The 25,612-nt window shown below is 36.5% G+C and overlaps 1 protein-coding gene across 1 annotated transcript in view; it reads left to right on the forward strand.

Annotated features, from left to right (window-relative positions):
- The window catches only part of STPG2 (sperm tail PG-rich repeat containing 2), a 154,503-nt gene that overhangs the window by 19,775 nt on the left and 109,116 nt on the right, over positions 1-25,612 (forward strand). Inside the window, exon 2 of the mRNA XM_066233073.1 lies at positions 6,914-7,026. Coding sequence (XP_066089170.1) covers positions 6,914-7,026 — 113 coding nt within the window. The remainder of the gene's footprint in view (positions 1-6,913; positions 7,027-25,612) is intronic.

The following is a 25,612-nucleotide window of genomic DNA, read 5'->3' on the forward strand; positions in this document are numbered from 1 at the left end:
CAAAGAAAATAAGGTACCTAGGAGTAAATTTAACCAAGGAGATTAAAGACTTGTACTTGAAAATTATAAAACATTGATAAAAGAGATCAAGGAAGATACAAACAAGTGGAAGCATATACTGTGTTCATAGATAGCAAGAATAAACATCATTAAAATGTCTATATTACCCAAAGCAATCTATAAATTCAGTATAATTCCTATCAAAATACCAATGGCATATTTCAGAGATATAGAAAGAATATTCCCAAAATTTATATTTTGAATCAAAAAGAACACAAATAACCTTAGCAATCTTGAAAAAGAAAAATAAAGCGAGGGGTGTCACACTTCCTGATATCAAGTTATACTACAAGGCCATTGTACTCAGAACAGCTTGGTACTGGCATATGAAGAGACATACAGATGAATGGAACCGAACAGAGAACCCAGAAATAAATGCACACCTTTATGGACAACTGATATTTGACAAAAGAGGTAAGAACATACAATGGAGTAAAGACAGTGTCTTTAACAAATGGTGTTGGGAAAATTGGACAGCTACCTGCCAGAAAATGAAACTAGACCTCCAATCTAACACCATTCACAGAAATAAACCCAAAATGGATAAAAGACTTAAATGTAAGCCATGAAACCATAAGCATCTTAGAAGAAAACATAGGCAGTAAGCTCTCTGACATCTCTCACAGCAATATATTTGCTGATTTATCTCCACGGGCAAGTGAAATAAAGGAAAGGATGAACAAATGGGACTATATTAAACTAAAAAGCTTTTGCACAGCAAAAGACACCATGAACAAAATAAAAAGACAACCCACACAATGGGAGAACATATTTGCCAATACGTCTGATAAGGGGTTAATAACCAAAATATATAAAAAACTTGTAAGACTCAACACCAGGAAAGTATACAATTCAATCAAAAATTGGGCAGACGAACTATATAGACACTTCTCCAAAGAGGACATAAAGATGGCCAATAGACATATGAAAAATGTTCAACATCACTAATCATTAGAAAAAGGCAAATTAAAATCACAGTGAAATTTCACCTCATACCTGTCAGAATGGAGCTCACTAACAAAACAACAAATAAGTGCTAGCGAGGATGTGCAACAAAGGGAACCCTCCAGCACTCCTGGTGGGGATGCAGGCTGGTGCCAACATTATGGAAAACAGTATGGAATTTTCTCAAAAAGTTAATAATGGACATGCCTTTTGACCCAGCTATCCCACTTTTAGGAATATATCCTAAGAATAACAAATCTCTTATTCAAAAGAAGATATGCACTCCTATGATTATGACAGCATTGTTTCCAATAACCAAGACCTGGAAACAGCCCAAGTGTCCATCAGTAGACGAGTGTTAAAAAACTGAGGTACATATACACGATGGAATACTACTCGGCTGTGAAGAAGAAGGAAATCTTACCCTTTGCGACTACATGGATGGACCTGGAGTCCATCATGCTAAGCGAAATAAGCCAGGCAGAGAAAGAAAAATATCATATGACCTCAGTCATATTTGGAATCTAATGAACAATGTGAACTGAGGAACAGAAGAGAAGCAGAGAAGGGATCAAAGAGTCCAGAGGGAAAGTGGTCAGAGGGAAAGGGGATGAGAGGAGGGGATCAAAGAAAGGAAAGAGATTAGTGAAAGTATATACACATAACACAGAGAGATAGAGGGTAAGATAGTAAATCATGGAGGGAAGGGGGAAGGCAGTAGGGGGAAGGGGAAAGGGGGTATCAAGGAGAACACGGTGGGGGGCACGGAGGGAGATATATTCGGTGGAACACTTGTAACTATGTATACACACAAATTAAAATCAATAAAAAAAGGAATTCTCAAGTCAAGAAATATAACATTGCCATATTTTTTTTCCAATCATAACTTTCTCCCTTTTCCCTGTAGATAGATATGTGCTACTTTGATTTTTATGGCAATTAGTTTCTTGCTTTTCTTTATAGATTATTAAATCCTCTTAATGAAATGACCCCTTTATCTTAATGAAATATCTCTCTTATTCCTGGTGTTCCTTGTTTGATTTTTATATAGTCACAACAGGTTTCCTTGGTTTATGGATACATGGTATATATTTTTTTATCCTTTTATGTTGAACCTCTGTGTCATTATGTTTTAAGAGGGTTTCCTGTAGAAAGCATAAAATTAGGTCTTGTTTTTAAAAGCAATCCAATGCGATAATCTCTGGCTTTTAATTGGGGTGTTAAGAACTTTTCCATTTAATTATCAATATTTTTCATTTAAATTTACTCTCTTGCTATTTGTTTTCTATTCATCTCACCTGTTCTTTGTTTCTCTTTTCTTCTTTCCATACCTTCATTGAATGAGTTGAGGTTTTTGTTTAAATGGTCTGTTTATATCTTCACTATTGGTTTATCAGTTATAGCTCTTTGTTTTATTTTTTAGTGGTGGTTCTAAGGTTTATAATATACACCTCTAATTTACCATAATCTACCTTTAAAAAATACTTCACATGCAGTATAGGAGACTTATGACAGTGTGCTTCCATTTCCTCCATCTCATCCTTGGTGCTATTGTGACTATATGTTTTACTTGTACACACACACACACACACACACACACAATATCACCATAAATTGAAATGATTTTTGCTTTAAACAGTCAACTATTTTTTAACGAGATTAAGAATTGAGAAAAAATATCTTTTATTAACCCACATAAAATTTGTTGTTAATCCCATCCCATGGTAGTTCTCATTTTAGAAGTTTGATTTTTTATGGTATTTTCCTTTTATCTTTTCATCGTGTTAATCTTTATTCTATCTTGTTGAACATATGAAGAATATTTATAATATGTACTTTAATGTTCTTATGTGCTAATAGGTCCATCTTCTCATTTCTAGATCTGTTTCTTTTCATTGACTAGTTCCCTGTATATAGGACATATTTTTCTGCATCTTGGATTTTAAACTATTCTAATTATCACCATAAATTTTCACAGTAGCAAACACTTTCCTTTAGTGTACAAGAAGATTCTTACCAGTTTTGAGTCCTCACTTTCATTTTTTTATTAACTGTTGAATATAGTTTCTCTATTCTCTCCCATTTCTTTTATATCTACATTGCTTATACTTATTTTCTTGATACATTCCTTGAAATTTTTATCAGTCATTCAGTAGACTAAATCTGTCTACTGTTTATCTATTGAGTTTGTTTAAGTTTATGATTGCTTGTTCCAATGAAATTAATATCTTGGATTTGTTTGTGACCAGCCAATCAAGAAATATTTACTGAATCAAAGCAAGGAGACATTATTAAGTATTTGCTCTAAACTCACTTTAAATTATTTCAATTTAGGTTATCTCCAAAAATTTAAAAATACTCTTCTCTACAAATAATAGATGCTCCTCCAAAATGCAAAACAGTGGTCTTCTGAGAATAAAATACTTTATCAGCAAATATAACTCTGATTTTTTATCCCAACCAAATGTGCTTAGAAGAAAAAGACTGAGAAGCAGAAAGCCTAAACAGACCTATCAGTAGAGAAGAAATAGAAAAAACCATTAAAAACCTCCCCAAAAATAAAAGTTCAGGCCCTGACGGCTATACCAGCGAATTTTATCAAACATTCAAAGAAGACTTGGTTCCTATTCTACTCAAAGTCTTCCAAAAAATTGAAGAAGAAGCAATACTTCCAAACACATTTTATGAGGCCAACATAACCCTCATACCAAAACCACGCAAGGATGGCACAAAAAAAGAAAACTACAGACCAATATCTCTAATGAATACAGATGCTAAAATACTAAACAAAATACTAGCAAATCGAATACAACAACATATTAAAAAAATAATACATCATGATCAAGTGGGATTCATCCCAGAATCTCAAGGATGGTTCAACATACGTAAAACGGTTAATGTAATACACCATATCAACAAAACAAAGAACAAAAACCACATGATCTTATCAATAGACGCAGAAAAGGCTTTCGATAAAATACAACACAATTTTATGTTTAAGACTCTCAACAAAATGGGTATAGAAGGAAAATATCTCAACATGATAAAGGCCATATATGATAAACCATCAGCTAACATCATATTAAATGGCACTAAACTGAAGGCTTTCCCCCTTAAATCAGGAACAAGACAGGGTTGTCCACTCTCTCCACTCTTATTTAATGTGGTACTAGAGGTTCTAGCCAGAGCAATCAGACAAGACAAAGAAATAAAAGGCATCCATATCGGAAAAGAAGAAGTAAAGGTATCACTTTTTGCAGATGATATGATCCTATACATCGAAAACCCCAAAGAATCCACAAAAAGACTACTAGAAACAATAAGCCAATACAGTAAGGTCGCAGGATACAAAATTAACATACAGAAGTCAATAGCCTTTCTATATGCCAACAATGAAACAACTGAGAAGGAACTCAAAAGAATAATCCCCTTCACGATTGCAACAAAAAAAATAAAATACTTAGGAATAAATATAACAAAGAATGTAAAGGACTTATATAATGAAAACTATAAACCATTGTTAAGGGAAATCGAAAAAGATATAATGAGATGGAAGAATATACCTTGTTCTTGGCTAGGAAGAATAAATATAATCAAGATGGCTATATTACCCAAAGCAATATACAAATTTAATGCAATTCCCATCAAAATTCCAATGACACTTTTTAAAGAAATAGAGCAAAAAATCATCAGATTTATATGGAATTATAAAAAACCCCGAATAGCCAAAGCAATCCTAAAGAAAAAGAATGAAGCTGGGGGCATAACAATACCTGACTTCAAACTCTATTATAGGGCCACGACAATCAAAACAGCATGGTATTGGCAGAAAAATAGACACTCAGACCAATGGAACAGAATAGAAAGTCCAGAAATAAAACCACATATATATAGTCAAATAATTTTTGATAAAGGGGCCAACAACACACAATGGAGAAAAGAAAGCCTCTTCAATAAATGGTGCTGGGAAAACTGGAAAGCCACATGCAAAAGAATGAAACTGGACTACAGTCTCTCCCCCTGTACAAAAATTAACTCAAAATGGATCAAAGATCTAAACATAAGACCTGAAACAATTAAGTACATAGAAGAAGACATAGGTACTCAACTCATGGACCTGGGTTTTAAAGAGCATTTTATGAATTTGACTCCAATGGCAAGAGAAGTGAAGGCAAAAATTAATGAATGGGACTACATCAGACTAAGAAGTTTTTGCTCAGCAAGGGAAACTGATAACAAAATAAACAGAAAGCCAACTAAATGGGAAATGATATTTTCAAACAACAGCTCAGATAAGGGCCTAATATCCAAAATATACAAAGAACTCATAAAACTCAACAACAAACAAACAAACAATCCAATAAAAAAATGGGAAGAGGATATGAATAGACACTTCTCCCAGGAAGAAATACAAATGGCCAACAGATATATGAAAAGATGCTCATCTTCTTTAGCTATTAGAGAAATGCAAATCAAAACGGCAATGAGATACCACCTCACACCTGTTCGATTAGCTGTTATTAGCAAGTCAGGTAATAGCAAATGTTGGAGAGGCTGTGGAGAAAAAGGAACCCTCATCCACTGTTGGTGGGAATGTAAAGTAGTACAACCATTATGGAAGAAAGTATGGTGGTTCCTCAAAAAACTGAAAATAGAACTACCTTATGACCCAGCAATCCCTCTACTGGGCATATATCCCCAAAACTCAGAAACATTGATACGTAAAGACACATGCAGCCCCATGTTTATTGCAGCATTGTTCACAGTGGCCAGGACATGGAAACAACCAAAAAGCCCATCAATAGATGACTGGATAAAGAAGATGTGGCACATATACACTATGGAATACTACTCAGCCATAAGAAATGATGACATCGGAACATTTACAGCAAAATGGTGGGATCTTGATAACATGATACGAAGCGAAATAAGTAAATCAGAGAAAAACAGGAACTGTATTATTCCATACGTAGGTGGGACATAATAGTGAAACTAAGAGACATTGATAGGAGTGTGGTGGTTACGGGGGGGAGGGGGGAATGGGAGAGGGATAGGGGGTGGGAGGGGCACAAAGAAAACAAGATAGAAGGTGACAGAGGACAATCTGACTTTGGGTGGTGGGTATGCAACATAATTGAACGACAAGATAACCTGGAGTTGTTATCTTTGAATATATGTATCCTGATTTATTGATGTCACCCCATTAAAAAAATAAAATTATAAAATAAAAAAAAATAAAAAAAAAAAAAAAAGAAATGCTTGTTCAGGGTATGACAGAGTAAAAAAAAAAAAAAAAAAAAAAAAAAGACTGACTTTGCTTTTTATTTTCTTTAGTTGTTTTTTTCTGTTGTTTAGTAAGTCCAGGTTCTTATATTTAATATACATTAATAAAAATTCTACATACATTGGAATTTTATTTTTATTATTACTTATTTTATTAAATTGACTTTATTGGGGTGACATTTATTAATAACATTTTGTAGATTTCTGTTGCACTATTCCATAATATATCATCTGACATTACAATTTATATTTTTATTTTTTAATTGAATTTTTTGAGGTGACACTAATTAACATAGTTATACAGGTATCCAAGTACCCAGTTCTATAACACATTTGTCTTGTGTGCTCACCTCCCACCCCAAAGTCAGTTTTTGTCACCATTTACCCCCCATACACCTCTTTCTCCTCTTTTCTCACCACCCCCCCTCACCACTGGGAATCACCACAGTGTCCCTATTCGTGAGTTTTTTCTTTTTTTTTTGTCCTTCTGTGACTAGTCATTAGTTCCGATAACATAGTATTAACAGTTGAGGTAACTAAATGATTATATGATTATATGTTTTGATTGCTTTTTCTCTGAAATTATTGGAATTTATCTGCCAATGATATGATTTTACTCTTATAGATGGCTATGCACCTTTCCTTTCTTTGGCTGTCAGAGAAAGTATTTATCCTGTTGGCTCTAATACCGAGAAAGCTTTTCCAGGTCCAGGACACTATAATGTTTCAAAAAAACAGGTATATTTATAATAGTTATTATAATTATCTAAGTTAATAAAATTATGCTTTTTTCCTTTAATAGACTATCATGTCAATTGTCATATTTTTTCCCCTTCATATTATCTTCTTTCTTCTTTCAGTCTACATTTTGTAATTAGAATAAGAGAAAGTAAATGTGTTCAATGTCATTGCTTGCTTGGGAGTTCTTCATTATTCTTTATATTCTATAAGACATTAAAACATTGTTACATTCTTCAAGGTCCTTGAGACTCTTGAATGGGAGAATAAAACTATTGAATGAATTATGGCCCATGAAAGTTATGCAAATGGTAAAGATATGTAGAAGAGGGATAGAAATATAGTGAAAGTTTGCATGTCATACTGTAAAACTAGAATTAATTGGCATTGACTCATCTGTCTTCTAATTCTATACATTATCGAGTGTGTGATAAGAATATTTTTAATGGGCCATTCATGTTCAAAACAGTGCATAACTCCAGTATCTTCATAATCATAAATATAATCTTTTGTTTTTTCGACATGAACTTTGCATTCATTCATAATGACTCCTAGCCGGCCAGAGACAGTCAATAATGACTTAATTTTTGCGTTAGACTTCCTGAATTAATAATAGCAATCATTCTGTCGGGAGTTTTTGGTTACAAGCAGTAAAACAGATTTTAAAAGACAGACTAGGTTTATAATTAAATACAGAAAAGGCACTTGGGTAGCTCATAGACTTAAAGTAAGACTAAATAGTTGAATCATAAGGAAGGATTGGATTAGTACAATTTTGGTTATTTGTAGTAGTAAGAATTTCTACACCATTCAGTAGGGAACTGCCATTAGATAACTTAATTCTTTTTTTAATTAATTAATTAATTTATTTACTTTTTTAGATTTTATTTATTCACTTTTATTAGAGAGAGAGGGGAGAGAGAGAGAGAGGAATAGATAGAGAGAGAACAGGGGGAGGAGCAGGAAGCATCAACTCCCATATGTGCCTTGATCAGGCAAGCCCAGGGTTTTGAACCGGTGACCTCAGCATTCCAGGCCGACGCTTTATCCACTGTGGCACCACAGGTCAGGCAGATAACTTAATTCTTGAAGGTCTTTTCTTTCCTTTTAACTTTTTAGAGTTTTTTTTCTTCCTTTTATTTTTTATCTGTTACTCCACTGAAGATTAAAATTCCCTGTAAGGAGAAGCTAATTTGTCCCGTTTCATTATGGAACAATATCTGTAGTTCCTGGGGCAGGAAATCATTTGTTTGCAAGCTCCTTAAAAACCACAAAGTATTTTGCTTGTTTGTTTATTTTGTTCATTAGATCCACATATAAGTGAAATTGTATGGTATTTGTCTTTCTTTGACTGACTTATTTCACTTAGCATAAAATAGAAACATACTCATAGATACAGAGAACAGACTGACAGCTGTCAGAGTGGAGGGGGTTTAGAGGAATGGGTGAAAAAGTTGAAGGAATTAAGCAAAAAAACCAAACAAACCCAAAAAACTCATAGACACAGACAACAGTATGGTGTTACCAGAGGGAAAGGGAAGTGGTAGTAGATAGAAGAGGGTAAAGAGGGAATAAATGGTGATAGAAGGAGACTTGACTTTGAATGATGATATATTATAGAATTGTATGCTTGAAATCTATGTAATTTTATTAACCAGTGTCACCCCAATAAATTGATAAAAATGTAAAAATGTAAAAATTTAAAAAACCCCAGAAAGTATGGGAAGTGGGGGAGACTTGATTGTCACATGGGTGGGTGTTATGACTAAGATAATAGAAGGAATGCTAGAAAACAATAGTTTTGTATTACATTTCACCCCTTGATTACCCAGTTCTCTTTTTTCTCATATACAGAACATATATACACACACAGAGTTATTCTTCTGTATATGGATAGTTTATAAAATGCATTTTTTTTTTTTGTATTTTTCTGAAGCTGGAAATGGGGAGAGACAGTCAGACAGACTCCTGCATGCGCCCGACCGGGATCCACCCGGCACGCCCACCAGGGGGCGGCGCTCTGCCCACCAGGGGGCGATGCTCTGCCCCTCTGGGGCGTCGCTCTGTCGTGACCAGAGCCACTCCAGCGCCTGGGGCAAAGGCCAAGGAGCCATCCCCAGCGCCAGGGCCATCTTTGCTCCAATGGAGCCTTGCTGCGGGAGGGGAAGAGAGAGACAGAGAGGAAGGAGAGGGGGAGGGGTGGAGAAGCAGATGGGTGCTTCTCCTGTGTGCCCTGGCCGGGAATCGAACCGGGGACTTCTGCATGCCAGGCCGACGCTCTACCACTGAGCCAACCGGCCAGGGCCTGCAATTATTTTATATATAATTTTCAAGTACATCTTCTCAGAAGGAGCCAAACTGATGTCTAACTACTGCATTCAGAGATGACATTGCAGTGTCACTACCAAATGAATCCTGGATTTCTAGATTAAGGCCATTGCTTTTCTTGTTCTTTCACATTTCTATTTCATTATTCTTCAGCGTATAAATTAAATGAGAAATATACCATGAGATATTATAAAGAAGTGGTTAGGACTTCAGACTTCGGTGCTAGCCTACCTAGATTCAAAATCTGTCTCTGCCACTTACTAGCTGTTAGACTTAACCGTATCCATTTAATCTCTTTGGGCTTCAGTTTCTTCATCTGTTATATAAGAGTAATAACTTGGCTTTTTTCCTAAGGACTAAATATTCTAGTAAGTATTTAAAATGATACCTGTTAGCATTCAATACCTTTTAATGTTATTAATGTTGCCGTTTTACAACAGAAGGGGGAGACAGCAATGGAAAGTGAAAGAAAGTGATGCAGGAAGCAAGGAAGTATGTGTGGATAGGGACCTATTTTGATTCTGTAACTGATCATGAGACTATAGGTAGCTTGAGATTTTTTTTTATCATTCATTCCATGGTCCTCATGTTTTCAACTAGGACTTTCACCGGTAGAGTTCTTATCTTGGTGGGGTGATCGGAATCTTCAGTTCAAAGGAGTCTAAGAATCTGAGCCTTGATTCTCAGGCTTGTTCCACTTCTAAGTAAACCTGGGTGTTACAGTGTGGGCAGCTCTGCAGGCTGTCCCTGCGTTTCATCCCACCTTGGCTGTCATTAATCCTGGTTTGCAGTCAGGGTCAGGTTAATCAACTCAATCAATGCACTAAGCTCCTTATTTTGCTTTTTGCTTTATAGCAGGAAGAGTCTGAAATGTAGCAGCAGTTGGTGATCACAACCTGCAATTCAGTGGAATATGTTGCTTCTCACTGGCATCTTAAAACCTCTAGAATGCTAGAGCTGAGAGGACAAAAAGCAAAAAAATTCAACACTGGGTCACTAATAATCATTAGAAGTGTCACTCCCGCTTCCATTCCATGTCCACAGACTAGCATATTATGGGTGTATGGGTTTGCTAGTTCTAACATTAGTTCCCTTATTAAAATTGATATGTACCATCAGTATTCCAAGAGAGAAATGCAATAAAAATGCACAATAGATAGATTTTAAACTTGTTAGATATGATCTGTTAGGATGTTGGAATATTATTTTATATTAGTACTGATTTTAGTCAATTCCATGTGAGATAATATAAAGTACAATTTAGATCAAATTTTATTTTATTCCAAATTGAGTACATTTCTTAGATGTCAAGAATAAAGAATTAGGAATTCTGCTTTATTGTGTAACGAATGATCTTCCCTGACTGGATAGCTCGGTTGTTTAGAGTGTTGGCCTGAAGCACAGAAGTTGCCAGTTTTATCCCTGATAAGGGTGTATATATGGGAATAGATTGATGTTCTTCTCTCTCTCTCTCTCTCTCTCTCTCTCTTGCTCCCTTCTTCTCCCTCTAAATAAAATAAAATAAAATAAATTAAATAAAGTTGTATAATGAATGATCTCAGGAGTTCTAGAAATTTTTATTTTTCTTCTTAAAACTATAAACAAATGCCAGAAGAAGAGTGATTTCCTTGGTATGAAAATGACTTATAATTTATTTACTCAATTGCTATTGATTTTTTGGGGGTAGTTTTAGGCCAAACGCTTGCAGAAATTTTAGAAGTTTAAGAAGTGTGAATTTATCACACTGTTTAAAAAATAAAGTTCATTTCATTTTAAATGCATAGATTAGAAAACATGTAATGTGACAGTTTACATATTCTGTAAATAATTAATATGAATACTTATTAAAGGGATCATCTTACTGGAAATTAATGCAAGTAGCTTAACAATTTATTTTTCTTTTGGAAGCACAGGTTGAAATGCTGCTTTCTATCAGCAATTACTTAGTAAATATTATTTAGAGACTTCAAATGAGAACTGTTTTTTAAAGATTTTATTTATTGATTTTACAGATGGGGGAGTGGAACAAGAAGTACCAGCTCGTAGTTGCTTCACTTTTATTGTTTGCTTGTCATATGTGCCTTGACCAAGCAAGCCCAGGTTTCAAACTGACAACCTCAGCATTCCAGGTCCAGGTTTTATCCACCGTGCCACCACAGGCCAGGCTCAAATGAAGTTTTTCTGTTTGTTCATTTGTTTTTTTTTAGTGAGCGAGAGAGAGAGGGAGACAGGCAGGAAGAAAGATGAGAAACATCAACTCAGTTGTGGCACCTCAGTTGTTCATTGATTGCTTTCTCATATGTACCTTGGCTGAGAAGCTCTAGCAGAGCCAGTGACCCATTGCTCTAGCCAGCAACCACGGGGAACCTGGCGACTGCATGCTCAAGCTGCTGAGCTCACACTCAAGCTGGTGACCTTGGAGTTTCGAACTTGAGTCCTCAGTGTCCCTGGCCAATGCTCTAGCTCAGGCATGGCCAACGTATGGCCCGCAGGCCAAATCCGGCCCGCATAATGAGTTCATGTGGCCCACGATTAAATTTTTAATATTCTCCGCACGATGCACTGTGAAAATGAAATAACTGGTACTTTTAAATCGTTATACATAAACTACAATATCTAACCATTGCACAACAATGAAAGTTAAAATCTCAGCTACTCAGAAGCAGAAGTGTCTTTGATTATTGGAAATCGAGATATTTAAGAAGATAGTGATACGTAGAAAAGAATTCCATGTGTGACTAATCTAGGGTTAACTTTCAATAATTGGTCGAATGGATTCGTGATACTTCTTTATTTTTTAAAAAAATTCCATTATAAAGATTTACAACTTTTGTACTCATCCGTGTAATTTTTTATAAGCAATTGAATAATGGAAAATATGGAAATTAAAAAAAACTTGCCAAGAAATATTTAGTAATCTTCAGCTCAATTTATATTTGTGAACAAACTATTTCTTTAATGAATCTAAATAAAAGTACAAGATCAAGATTGCATGATTTACATTTGGACGCTGTGTTAAGAATAGGTACTACAAGTATAGAGCCAGATATTAAAAAAATAATAGGCGATGCAAAGCGCCTCAACACGTCACATTAGTTTTTTTGTTAATTTGTTGTACTAAATTACTTACATTTATTCATAAATAAATCACATAAGAAAATTTTGTTTACTTAAATGAATCGTTTTTGTATTTAACATTTTTTAATTTTAATATTTTGTCCGGCCTGTGATAAAAGTTTTCTTTCTTTTTTTTTTAAATTTTTTAAAATAAATTTTTATTAATGGTAATGGGATGACATTAATAAATCAGGGTACATATATTCAAAGAAAACATGTCTAGGTTATTTTGTCATTAAGTTATGTTGCATACCCCTCGCCCAAAGTCAGATTGTCCTCCGCCACCCTCTATCTAGTTCTCTGTGCCCCTCCCCCTCCCCCTAACTCCCTCCCTCCCTCCCTCCCATGTCCTCCCTCCCCCCACCCCTGGTAACCACCACACTCTTGTCCATGTCTCTTAGTCTCGTTTTTATGTTCCACCAATGTATGGAATCATGTAGTTCTTGTTTTTTTCTGATTTACTTATTTCACTCCGTATAATGTTATCAAGATCCCACCATTTTGCTGTAAATGATCTGATGTCATCATTTCTTATGGCTGAGTAGTATTCCATAGTGTATATGTGCCACATCTTCTTTATCCAGTCTTCTATTGAAGGGCTTTTTGGTTGTTTCCATGTCTTGGCCACTGTGAACAGTGCTGCAATGAACATGGGGCTACATGTGTCTTTACGTATCAATGATTCTGAGGTTTTGGGGTATATACCCAGTAGAGGGATTGCTGGGTCATAAGGTAGTTCTATTTGCAGTTTTTTGAGGAACCACCATACTTTCCTCCATAATGGTTGTACTACTTTACAGTCCCACCAACAGTGGATGAGAGTTCCCTTTTCTCCGCAGCCTCTCCAACATTTGCTATTACCCGTCTTGTTGATAATAGCTAATCTAACAGGAGTGAGGTGGTATCTCATTGTAGTTTTGATTTGCATTTCTCTAATAACTAATGAAGCTGAGCATCTTTTCATATATCTGTTGGCCATTTGTATCTCTTCCTGGGAGAAGTGTCTGTTCATGTCCTCTTCCCATTTTTTTATTGGATTGTTTGTTTGTTTGTTGTTGAGTTTTATGAGTTCTTTGTAAATTTTGGATATTAGGCCCTTATCTGAGCTGTTGTTTGAAAATATCATTTCCCATTTAGTTGGCTGTCTGTTTATTTTGATATCAGTTTCTCTTGCTGAGCAAAAACTTTTTATTCTGATGTAGTCCCATTCATTTATCATTGCCTTCACTTCTCTTGCCATTGGAGTAAAGTTCATAAAATGTTCTTTAAAACCCAGGTCCATGATTTTAGTACCTATGTCTTCTTCTATGTACTTTATTGTTTCAGGTCTTATATTTAGGTCTTTGATCCATTTTGAATTAATTTTAGTACACGGGGACAGGCTGTAGTCGAGTTTCATTCTTTTGCATGTGGCTTTCCAGTTTTCCCAACACCATTTGTTGAAGAGGTTTTCTTTTCTCCATTGTGTGTTGTTGGCCCCTTTATCAAAGATTATTTGACCATATATATGTGGTTTTATTTCTGGGCTTTCTATTCTGTTCCATTGGTCTGAGTGTCTATTTTTCTGCCAATACCATGCTGTTTTGATTATTGTGGCCCTATAATATAGTTTAAAGTCAGGTATTGTAATGCCCCCAGCTTCATTCTTTTTCCTTAGGATTGTTTTGGCTATTCGGGGTTTTTTATAGTTCCATATAAATCTGATGATTTTTTGTTCCATTTCTTTAAAAAATCTCATAGGAATTTTGATGAGAATTGCATTAAATTTATATATTGCTTTGGGTAATATGGCCATTTTAATTATATTTATTCTTCCTATCCAAGAACAAGGAATATTTTTCCATCTCATTGTGTTTTTTTCTATTTCTCTTAGCAATGCCTTGTAGTTTTTGTTATATAGGTCCTTTACATTCTTTGTTATGTTTATTCCTAGGTATTTTATTTTTTTTGTTGCAATCGTGAAGGGGATTATTTTTTTGAGTTCGTTTTCTAATATTTTATTGTTGGCATATAGAAAGGCTATGGACTTTTGTATGTTAATTTTGTATCCTGTGACCTTACTGTATTGGTTTATTGTTTCTAATAATCTTTTTGTGGAGTCCTTCGGGTTTTCGATGTATAGGATCATATCATCAGCAAAAAGTGATACCTTTACTTCTTCTTTTCTGATATGGATGCCTTTTATTTCTTTGTCTTGTCTGATTGCTCTGGCCAGAACTTCTAGCACCACGTTAAATAAGAGAGGAGAGAGTGGACAACCCTGTCTTGTTCCTGATTTAAGGTAGAAAGTCCTCAGTTTTATGCCGTTTAATATGATGTTGGCTGATGGTTTATCATATATGGCCTTTATCATGTTGAGATATTTTCTTTCTATACCCATTTTGTTGAGAGTCTTAAACATAAAATTGTGTTGTATTTTATCAAAAGTCTTTTCTGCATCTGTTGATAAGATCATGTGGTTTTTGTTCTTTGTTTTGTTGATATGGTGTATTACGTTAACTGTTTTACGTATGTTGAACCATCCTTGAGATTCTGGGATGAATCCCACTTGATCATGATGTATTATTTTTTTAATATGTTGTTGTATTCGGTTTGCCAGTATTTTGTTTAGTATTTTAGCATCTGTATTCATTAGAGATATTGGTCTGTAGTTTTCTTTCTTTGTGCCATCCTTGCCAGGTTTTGGTATGAGGGTTATGTTGGCCTCATAAAATGTGTTTGGAAGTATTGCTTCTTCTTCAATTTTTTGGAAGACTTTGAGTAGAATAGGAACCAAGTCTTCTTTGAATGTTTGATAGAATTCACTAGTATAACCGTCTGGGCCTGGACTTTTATTTTTGGGGAGGTTTTTAATAGTTTTTTCTATTTCCTCCCTGCGATTGGTCTGTTTAGGCTTTCTGCTTCTTCATGACTCAGTCTAGGAAGGTTGTATTGTTCTAGGAATTTATCCATTTCTTCTAGATTGTTGTATTTGGTGGTATATAATTTTTCATAGTATTCTACAAGAATTCTTTGTATATCTATGATGTCTGTGGTGATCTCTCCTCTTTCATTTTGGATTTTATTTATTTGAGTCCTGTGCCTTTTTTCCTTGGTAAGTCTTGCCAAGGGTTTGTCAATTTTGTTGATCTTTTTAAAGAACCAGCTCCTTGTTTTATTGATTTTTTCTATAGTTTTTCTGTTCTCTATTTCATTTATTTCTGCTCTGATTTTTATTATCTCCTTTCTTCAGCTGGTTTTGGGTTGTCTTTGTTCTTCTTTTTCTAGTTCCTTAAGGTGTGAAGTTAAGTGGTTTACTTCGGCTCTCTCTTGTTTGTTCATATAGGCCTGAAGTGATATGAACTTTCCTCTTATTACTGCTTTTGCTGCATCCCAGAGATTCTGATATGTCGTATTGTCATTTTCATTTGTCTGTATATATCTTTTGATCTCTGCACTTATTTCTTCTTTGACCCATTCATTTTTTAGAAGTATGTTGTTTAGTTTCCACATTTTTGTGGGTTTTTCCCCCTCTTTTTTGCAGTTGAATTCTAGTTTCAAGGCTTTATGATCAGAAAATATGCTTGGTACAATTTCAATTTTTCTAAATTTGCTGATATTGTCTTTGTGGCCCAACATATGGTCAATTCTTGAGAATGTTCCATGTATAGTAGAGAAAAATGTATAGTCTGTCGCTTTGGGATGAAGTGTCCTGTAGATGTCTATCATATCCAGGTGTTCTAGTATTTCGTTTAAGGCCACTATATCTTTATTGATTCTCTGTTTGGATGACCAATCTAGAGCCGTCAGCGGTGTATAGAGGTCTCCAAGTATGATTGTATTTTTGTTAGTTTTTGTTTTAAGGTCCATAAGTAGCTGTCTTATATATTTTGGTGCTCCTTGGTTTGGTGCATATATATTAAGGATTGTTATGTCTTCTTGATTTAACTTCCCCTTAATCATTATGAAATGACCGTTTTTGTCTCTGAGTACTTTTTCTGTCTTGTAGTCAGCATTATTAGATATGAGTATTGCTACACCTGCTTTTTTTTGGGTGTTGTTTGCTTGGAGTATTGTTTTCCAGCCTTTCACTTTGATTTTGTTTTTATCCTTGTTGCTTAGATGTGTTTCTTGTAGGCAGCATATAGTTGGATTTTCTTTTTTAATCCATTCTGCTACTCTGTGTCTTTTTATTGGTAAGTTTAATCCATTTACATTTAGTGTAATTATTGACACTTGTGGGTTCCCTACTGCCATTTTATAAATTGCTTTCTGTTAGTTTTGTATCTTGTTTGATTCTTCTCTTTTGTTTTTCTATCATTTGTTTTTGTTTGGTTGTGTTCCGTACTTCTTTTCTCTGTTGCTACCTTTTTTAAGTCAAGTGTTTTTTTGGTGGTTTTTTCAAGGGTGGTTACCATTAAGTAATGAAAAGGGTACCTACCATATTCATTGTAGTACCCTATCTTATGAGTATTTCTGCACTTCATCGTCCTTTGCTACTGTTAATCTCCATCCTCTCCCCCCTTTTTTTGTTTTGTTATCACAGTTTAAGTTTGGTTTTATTGTGTTCTTGGTGGAGCTGTTACTTGTGGTGTTGTTTTCTTTTGTTCTTTGAATCCGGTTGGAAAACCCCCTTTAGTATTTCCTGGAGTGGGGGCTTTCTGATGATAAATTCTCTCATCATTTCTGTATTTGTGAATGTTTTTATATCTCCTTCATACTTGAAGGATAGCTTTGATGGGTATAGTATTCTTGGCTGAAAGTTCCTCTCTTTCAGGGCTTTAAATATTGGGGTCCACTCTCTTCTAGCTTGTAGAGTTTCTGCTGAGAAATTTGATGATAATCTAATAGGCCTTCCTTTATATGTTGTACTCTTCTTTTCCCTGGCTGCCTTGAGAATTTTTTCTTTGTCATTGGTTTGTGTCATCTTTATTATGATGTGCCTTGGAGTGGGTTTGTTGGGGTTAAGAAAACTCGGTGTTCTGTTTGCTTCTTGAATTTGAGGCTTTAGTTCTTTCCACAGGCTTGGGAAGTTCTCGTCTATTATTTGTTTGAGTATATTCTCCATTCCATTTTCTTTCTCTTCTCCCTCTGATATACCTATTATTCTTATGTTATTCTTTCTGATGGAGTCAGACAATTCCTGTAGGGCTTTCTCGTTTTTTATTATTTTTGAGTCTCTTTCTTCTTCTCTCTGTTGTGCCTGAAGTTGTTTGTCTTCTATTTCACTAATCCTATCTTCTATCTGGGCTGTTCTGTTAGCTAAGCTTGTTACCTCGTTTTTCAGCTCGTGAATTGAGTTTTTCATTTCTGTTTGATTTGTTTTAATAGTTTCAATTTCCTTGGTAATATATTCTTTGTGTTCATTGAGTTGTTTTCTGATCTCCCTAAATTGCCTTTCTGTGTTTTCTTGTATATCTCTGAGTATTTTTAAGATTTCTATTTTAAATTCTCTGTTATTTAGCTCCAAGGCTTCCAATATGTTTAGTCTTTTCTTCATAGGTTTTTTCACATCTATTTGTGTTACCTCTCTTTCTTTTGTATCCATAATATTCGATTTCCTCTTTCTTATTGGCATCTGAGGGTGGTCTTGTTGATAGCACTAATTAGAATTAATAAAGAGTAAAAAGTAAAAAAAAAAAAAAAAAAAGGTAAAACACCCCACAAAAAAAAACAGTAATAATTTATTATTTCCCCCTTTTTTCTTTCTTCTCTTTCCCTCCTTTCCCCTCCTCAGGGAAATATCGTGATGACCTGTGAATTATATTATGCTAAATGGAACAAAAACTGCCTATAATGGAGGGCCTGATTTGGGGTGAAGAGTTCAAGGGGCAAAAAAAAGGGAGTAGGGACCTACTAAATGCAAAAAAAAAAAAAAAAATAAAAGGAAGAAAATCTTAGACAAGCATAAGATGATTTTCTTGTAAGTGATGGTCGACTAAGAGATATAATGAGAGGGATAAGAGGGAACCAGAAAAAAGGAGAAGAAAAAAATAATAATAAAGAAGAAAAAAATAAAAATAATAAGTAAAAATCTGTTGCATTAAGTGGAGCAAAGACTAAATACAATGGAGACCTTGGGTTGGGAGGAATGCTAGTGAGTTACAAAGCAACGTAAAAAGTACCCAAAATGCCACAAAAATAAACAAACAAACAAAAACAAAAACAAAAGCGAAAAAGAAAAATAAAACCAAAAAAAACCCTTGAGTCCCAAATTAACTAATTTGTTTGTGATTGAGGATTAAACAGGAGGAAAAGTAAAACGAGAAAAGAAAAAATGAATAGAAAGGAAAAAATAAGAAAAAGAAAAACGAAGGAAGAAAAAAAAAAGCAAAAAAAAGCAAAAAAAAAAAAACAAAAGAGGAGAGAGTGAGAGTTAAATGTTTTGTAGTATAACCTTAAAGGAAGGTTAGAATGAAGAAAAGAAATAAAATGTAACACTCATGGGTAGTGTAGTTCAATAAAAGGGAAGCATAAGATGGGCAGAGAATAAAAGGACCGAGGTGGAGGAAATAGAAATAATAATAATAAAGGCAATAAGATAGAAGAAACAAACAACAACAACAACAACAAAAATTAGTGGAACAAGTTGTAAAATATGTGGATTTTTCTTGATTTTGAGAGGTTAACTTCTTCCTTTTTCTTTTCTCTCCCTCTTCCTGGTCGGTGACTCTGTACCCCAGGCTCTGCCCCTGTGTCACACTTAGGTAGGGATTTGCAGTTGATGGGATTCTATGGCCATGTCATATAATTGGCTTTAGTCTTGCTGGTAGTCAAGGCTTGTTGGCGTTTGCAGGGTCCAACGATGAGAGAGTTTGCTTTCCTGGAGTCTCTCTCCTAGTCCCCCCTTCCTGAATTAGCAGCCTGGTGAACCAGCTATAAGGCTGCAACTGCTTCTGCCTGGGCAGTAAGAGGCTCAAAGAGCTAGGAAATCCCCACTGTATCCCCACTCAGCACAAGGCTTTGGGAAAGGCTCTGGCAGTCAGAGCCTCCAGTGTAATCAGGCGGGGGTGGGAGTCAATTGTTGTCAAGGTGACTGTTCAGCGCCTAGCATTCAGTTGGACCACTCAACCCAGGCTTTCCACACTTTGTAGCCTGTTTTTGCTGGGAAGAAGAGGCACTAGTCTCTGCTTGTGACTAGTGTAGTATACATCTTATTATCTGCCAAGTCCCTCTTGTTAGCGTTTATCCCTGAATATGGAGGCTCTATCAATCAGAAGTTGCCCCCGCCCCTTTAGCGAGAGGCACTAAAAAATATCACACCTCTTGTCTTGGATCGCTGAACTGAGAGAGATCTTATCAATTAGAACCCGTGGGTGCGCAGATTTCATGGGTTAAGCTAATTTCAGTGATTGGGTCCGCAGCTGTGCTCCCGAAGGTATTTCGGGCTGCCTGCGCACCCCTCCCCCAACGCTTGATTGTTAGCTTGAATGGCTGGGTGAGGTGCCCCGCCCACAGAGAGAATCTCCCAAGTAGGGAAGACTGCCCTGGCGCCTCTCCCGCTCACCCCGCCGCTGGCGGCTGGGGTGCACCGGGCGCAGGATAATGGGGCACCCTGGGTGTGCGGGCCAGTGGGGCGCTCTGGGTGCGTGGAATGCCCAGGGCACGCCCGCGAATGGGGTGCTCCGGGCACTGGTGGTTGGGGACTCTCACTCGCAGTGCGCGGGCCACGGGAAACATTAGCGGTGCTCGCTCTGCAACCGGACCGGGCGCGCGCTGGCAGCTGCTCGCCGCTCCCGAGTGTGAGCTGACTCACCACAGGCGCACTCCCTCCGCGGCTTGAATGAAGGTCCCTGCGGTAGCTTCCTCCACACCCTCGTCTCTCAGATTCAAGTGATAACAGTCCTTTCGCTTTCAGTTTGTGTGGAACTCCGGAATGCTCCGAGGATAAATTTTTCTGTTTCTAGTTGATAAATTTGTTGTGATTTTGGGGAGATCTGTCGGACGCGCTGCTCACGGCGCCATTTCCGTGACGTCACTCAAATTTTTCTTTCTAATCTGGTCCGGGGGCAAAAACTGTTGGCCACACCTGCTCTAGCTACTGCACCTCTGCCTGGTTATGCAAATGAAGTTTTAAAAAGCCTGAAATGTGGGTTGTAGTTGTGAGGGTCTCCCTCCACTGTAAAATACAAAATACTTGACACTTTATAAAACAGCAAGTTTAGGAGTTGAAACTATGGGCAGTAATTTGGTCTGTCATTCTCTGTATCTCTTATATATAGTTATTTGACTTTAATTATGGTTGTCACCACTATTCCAAAGTCAGGCGGGGGTTGGGTATACTTTGTGCCTTTACACCTCTGGCCCAGTTATGGGCAAAATCCCTTTTCCTTTGTTTTCTTTAGCATGTCTGAAGCATGCTAAAATTTTTTGAAAGGAAGTTTGCTTAATAAGAAAGAACATGGATTAAAATAAAAGAAGGAGAAGAATCAAGTTTACAAAGTGCATGCTTTGATCCTTTGATAGACAATTAGCTTATTAGGTCACCTACCTTGTTCTGTTCTTTTCCTGTTTCCTAGGATTCTCACTTCAAAGTATCAGTACAAATTTTTTTTTTTGTTTGTATTTTTCTGAAGCTGGAAACGGGGAGAGATAGTCAGACAGACTCCCGCATGCGCCCGACCGGGATCCACCCGGCACGCCCACCAGGGGTGATGCTCTGCCCACCAGGGGGTGATGCTCTGCCCCTCTGGGGCATCGCTCTGCCGCGACCAGAGCCACTCTAGCGCCTGGGGCAGAGGCCAAGGAGCCATCCTCAGTGCCTGGGCCATCTTTGCTCCAATGGAGCCTTGGCTGCGGGAGGGAAAGAGAGAGACAGAGAGGAAAGAGGGGGGTGCGGGGGTGGAGAAGCAAATGGGCACTTCTCCTATGTGCCCTGGCCGGGAATTGAACCCGGTTCCCCTGCACGCCAGGCCGACGCTCTACCGCTGAGCCAACTGGCCAGGGCCACAAATTTCATTTATGTTTTCTGATCCAGTTTTTTCCCAGTTTCTGACCTGTCTCTGCTTGACAGGTACCATCTTGTTTCTGTTAATAATGAGAATAGTTCTAGATGTGAGATTTCTTTTCTGGGCCAGAGAAATAGTTTCTTTCATATTTTTTATTACTCAGGCCTAGTAATAGATGTTCAAATTAGGTTTGATTTTTGATCTGAGTGCTGCCTCTCACTCGAGCTGAATGATAGGATATCATATGTGATACAGTATGTTCTCATCCTTCAATTGAGACTTGGCCCCTGTAGTGTTGGGGGGTTGTTGACAATATAATAATTTATCAAATAACTATAATATAGTATTTAGATGATAGCTAGTATTCAAGAAATAGTAAGACTATTTACCTTAGGTTTTCATATAAAATGTATAATTACTTGGTAATATATTTTTTGGGGTCACTTATCTGACACATGGCATTTCCTTTTGTAATTGCTTATAAAATCAGTAGAATTGGTAATTTTTGAAACATGAATGACCTGAAAACTTCTGGTTCATTTGTACTGTAGTTAAAAAAATCACATTAGACCATTTTTTTAGTCTTCAGTTAAAATAGTTAATATAAATTCAAATTGCAGCTTGAGTTTAAGATTGGAGAGCCTATTTTTAGTTTAGAATTTATTGGGGTGACATGGGTTAATAAAGTTGTATAAGTGTCAGGTATATAATTCTATAATACATGACCATATATTGTATTGTGTGTTCACCACCTAAAGTCATCTCCTGCCATCACCATTTATCCTCCTTTACCTTCTCTACCTCCTCCAACCTCCCTTTCTCTCTTGTCATCTGCATTCTGTTGTCTTTGTCTATGAGGCTTCCTTTCTTTGCTTAGTCCGTCTGCCTTTTTCACCCAGCTTCCCAACGGCCATTCCTTCTGACAGCTGTCAGCCTGTTCTTCATAGAGACTATAGTAATGGCTTTCAAATAATCAAAATATGAGGAAGCCTTCTTTTCTAAAGGTGATTTAACTTTTTATATAACTTGTAATGTTTTTTTGCAAAATCATTACAGTCTATTATTATAGATACAATCTCTTTAAACAGAAATTTAAATAGTAATTAAGTACTAAATTAGATATTTATGCATATAATTTCACTCGTTTTTTAAAAAGAAAACCTCTATTGTATATTTCTGAAAAGCTGAATAAAGCTGAAGAATATGCAAGCTAGAGATAGGTTCAGTTAATAGTGATTGTGAACAACTAACATATGCACCCCATGTGAAAAGATCTGTTGGTAAATCAGTGACTTAAAAAATATATTTTTCTGATTAATCAAATGTCAACCACTATTATGAATCATCTTTGGAGCTACTGTATTTTGACTGTTTATAGAAACAAGTAGGATTGAAATTTATTTGCATTTTCTAGTTATTAGCCAGATGATAATATTCTGATTCTATAGAATCCAGATATGTGGCATGGAAGATTTTTCCCAGTGCTTTCTCTGCAATTAACAATATTTAAAATCAATCTAAGCATAAAACCAAGCTGTTGCCAGGAAATCTACATAAATATCCATATAAATGACCAAAATATTATTCATGAAAAATATACTAAGGAAGCTTGGAAGATTTCCTTTTTCTTGCAATATGGATACCAGAATTTTTAGCTCATTTCAGAGATACTAATTGGAGCCTGTAAGCCTACACTCTTTATTCTTGCTCCATAGCTTTGGAGACTCCTGTGTGTCTGATTCTATCTAAAGTATTCTCTCAGAGTGTTGTAAGTACAGTAAATTTTAGATCGAGTTGGGAGTTACAACTGACAGCTGCCATTGTCATCTCTTACATCTTCTCTTACTAGAACTATGTTTTCAATCAAGACCTTTAACTTCTCAGGTTGGGTTTTGAAACTATTTGTTCATATTAATATATAAATTTTATCAAATAAGTATTAATTATAAAGTTCTTCTTTTAATTATTTTATATATTTCTTCTTCAATTTAGTATAATATAAAAGGAGGCTGTAGTCTACAAAACCGGGAGAAACGTTTTAAGAAGTTTATTTCCGATGGTCCAGGACCAGCAAGCTATGATCTGTCTTGTACTGGAAAATTAGCTATTGCAAAGAGAAAAGTGCTAGAGGCTAAAGAGCATCTTCAATCAGTAAGTTACAGTTTTAAAGTATGCTTCTAATAACATTTCATTTAGTTAAAATAAAGTAGAAAGGGTTCAGCGTTTTCTGTGATGTTAAGTATATTTTAAAAACCATTCTGTAAAAAATAATGGGTATATTAGTATTCATATTGTAGTTATTTATGGTTAAATGAATACTTAATTTTATAAACTTGAATTTTTAACTACCTTCTGACTTCTTTTTTGCTTTCAATAAATCTGTAGTCACTTCCAATACCCATGGTGAACAGAAAGTAAGGGGAATTTTAAAGACCACCTGAATGGTTTTCACAAACACACACACACACGCACACACATACACACACATAGAGGAAACTCTGTTCAAATAGTTAATAAAAACAGTGAAATTTAAAACATGATTTCTGAAATAAGCTTAAAAGTTAGGTGAGAAAGATATATATGGAGCTATTAAAGCAAGATGAAATGTGACAGGTGCTTTGTAAATGACCTTGTAATTAAATGCCGTAAGAATTTATCTTTTTTTTTTTCTTTTCTGAAGCTAGAAACGGGGAGAGACAGTCAGACTCCCGCATGCGCCCGACCGGGATCCACCCGGCACGCCCACCAGGGGCAACGCTCTGCCCACCAGGGGGCGATGCTCTGCCCCTCTGGGGGGTCGCTCTGCCGCGACCAGAGCCACTCTAGCGCCTGGGGCAGAGGCCAAGGAGCCATCCCCAGCGCTGGGCCATCTTTGCTCCAATGGAGCCTTGGCTGCGGGAGGGGAAGAGAGAGACAGAGAGGAAGGAGGGGGGTGGGGGTGGAGAAGCAAATGGGCGCTTCTCCTATGTGCCCTAGCCGGGAATCGAACCCGGGTCCCCCGCAGGCCAGGCCGACACTCTACCGCTGAGCCAACCGGCCAGGGCCAATGCCGTAAGAATTTAAAGAAGGCCTATTGTGTAATGGAGAAGTCTAGTTTATAGAGTATTTATATAAGAGGTTGGCTTTGAAGACTATGCATTTAGGCATGGAGAGCTAAGTGAGTGAATACAGAGAATTGGGATCTTATGGAAGACAATGATAAGATTATTTGACTGAAACAAAGAATTTGTGTAGGGGACTAGCAGGTAGTATGTTTGAAAAGGTATGTTAGTATTATATAAGTTAATAATTTTTATACCAAAGGGTTACCCCTTTGAAATAAATAATATAATCTAGTAGATTTTGGCCATAGCTTCACTTTTTTTTTTTTTTTTTTTTTTTTTGTATTTTTCTGAAGTTGGAAACGGGGAGGCAGTCAGACAGACTCCCGCATGCGCCCAACCGGGATCCACCTGGCACGCCCACCAGGGGGTGATGTTCTGCCCATCTAGGATAATTGCTCTGTTGCAGCCAGGGCCATTCTAGCGCCTGAAGCAGAAGTCATGGAGCCATCCTCAGCGCCTGGGCTAACTCTGCTCCAATGGAACCTTGGCTGCAGGAGGGGAAGAAAGAGACAGAGAGGAAGGTGAGGGGGAGGGGTGGAGAAGCAGATGGGCATTTCTCTTGTGTGCCCTGGCTGGGAATCGAACCCGGGACTCCTGCACGCCAAGCCGACGCTCTACTACTGAGCCAACCGGCCAGGGCCGGCCATAGCTTCTTTTGAAGTGGTTCCCTCTTTTCTTGCCATAACTCCTTCACATAGCTCATATTAATTAAATTTGAATCAGTTTGTTGTTTGTTTAGGAGGATATATTTTAGGATTCAGTTGAATGTCAGTGCAATGAAAATGAGGTTAATTTCTATAAGTGTATTTACATATTAGCTATTTTATGTGTGGAGATATGTGTTTATTTACTCATGCAAATGTTTATCATACATTTTTTGAGTGAGTATGTGTACCAGATATATTGCCAGGCACTGATAATATATAGAAGACAAATCACTGCTCACTGGGATCTATAATTTCAACAGAAAAGTAATGAATGAAATTCAATATAAAAAAGTTGGTGAAATGATATCTTAATAAACATGTCATAATAAAATGTTCACTGGAAGCCTGAAGAAGAGAGTTTTTGGAGGGCGTAGGGATATCACAGTTGAACTATGTCTTGAAG

This window comes from Saccopteryx bilineata, chromosome 5 (assembly GCF_036850765.1).
Source record: "Saccopteryx bilineata isolate mSacBil1 chromosome 5, mSacBil1_pri_phased_curated, whole genome shotgun sequence".
Classification (NCBI taxonomy): domain Eukaryota; kingdom Metazoa; phylum Chordata; class Mammalia; order Chiroptera; family Emballonuridae; genus Saccopteryx; species Saccopteryx bilineata.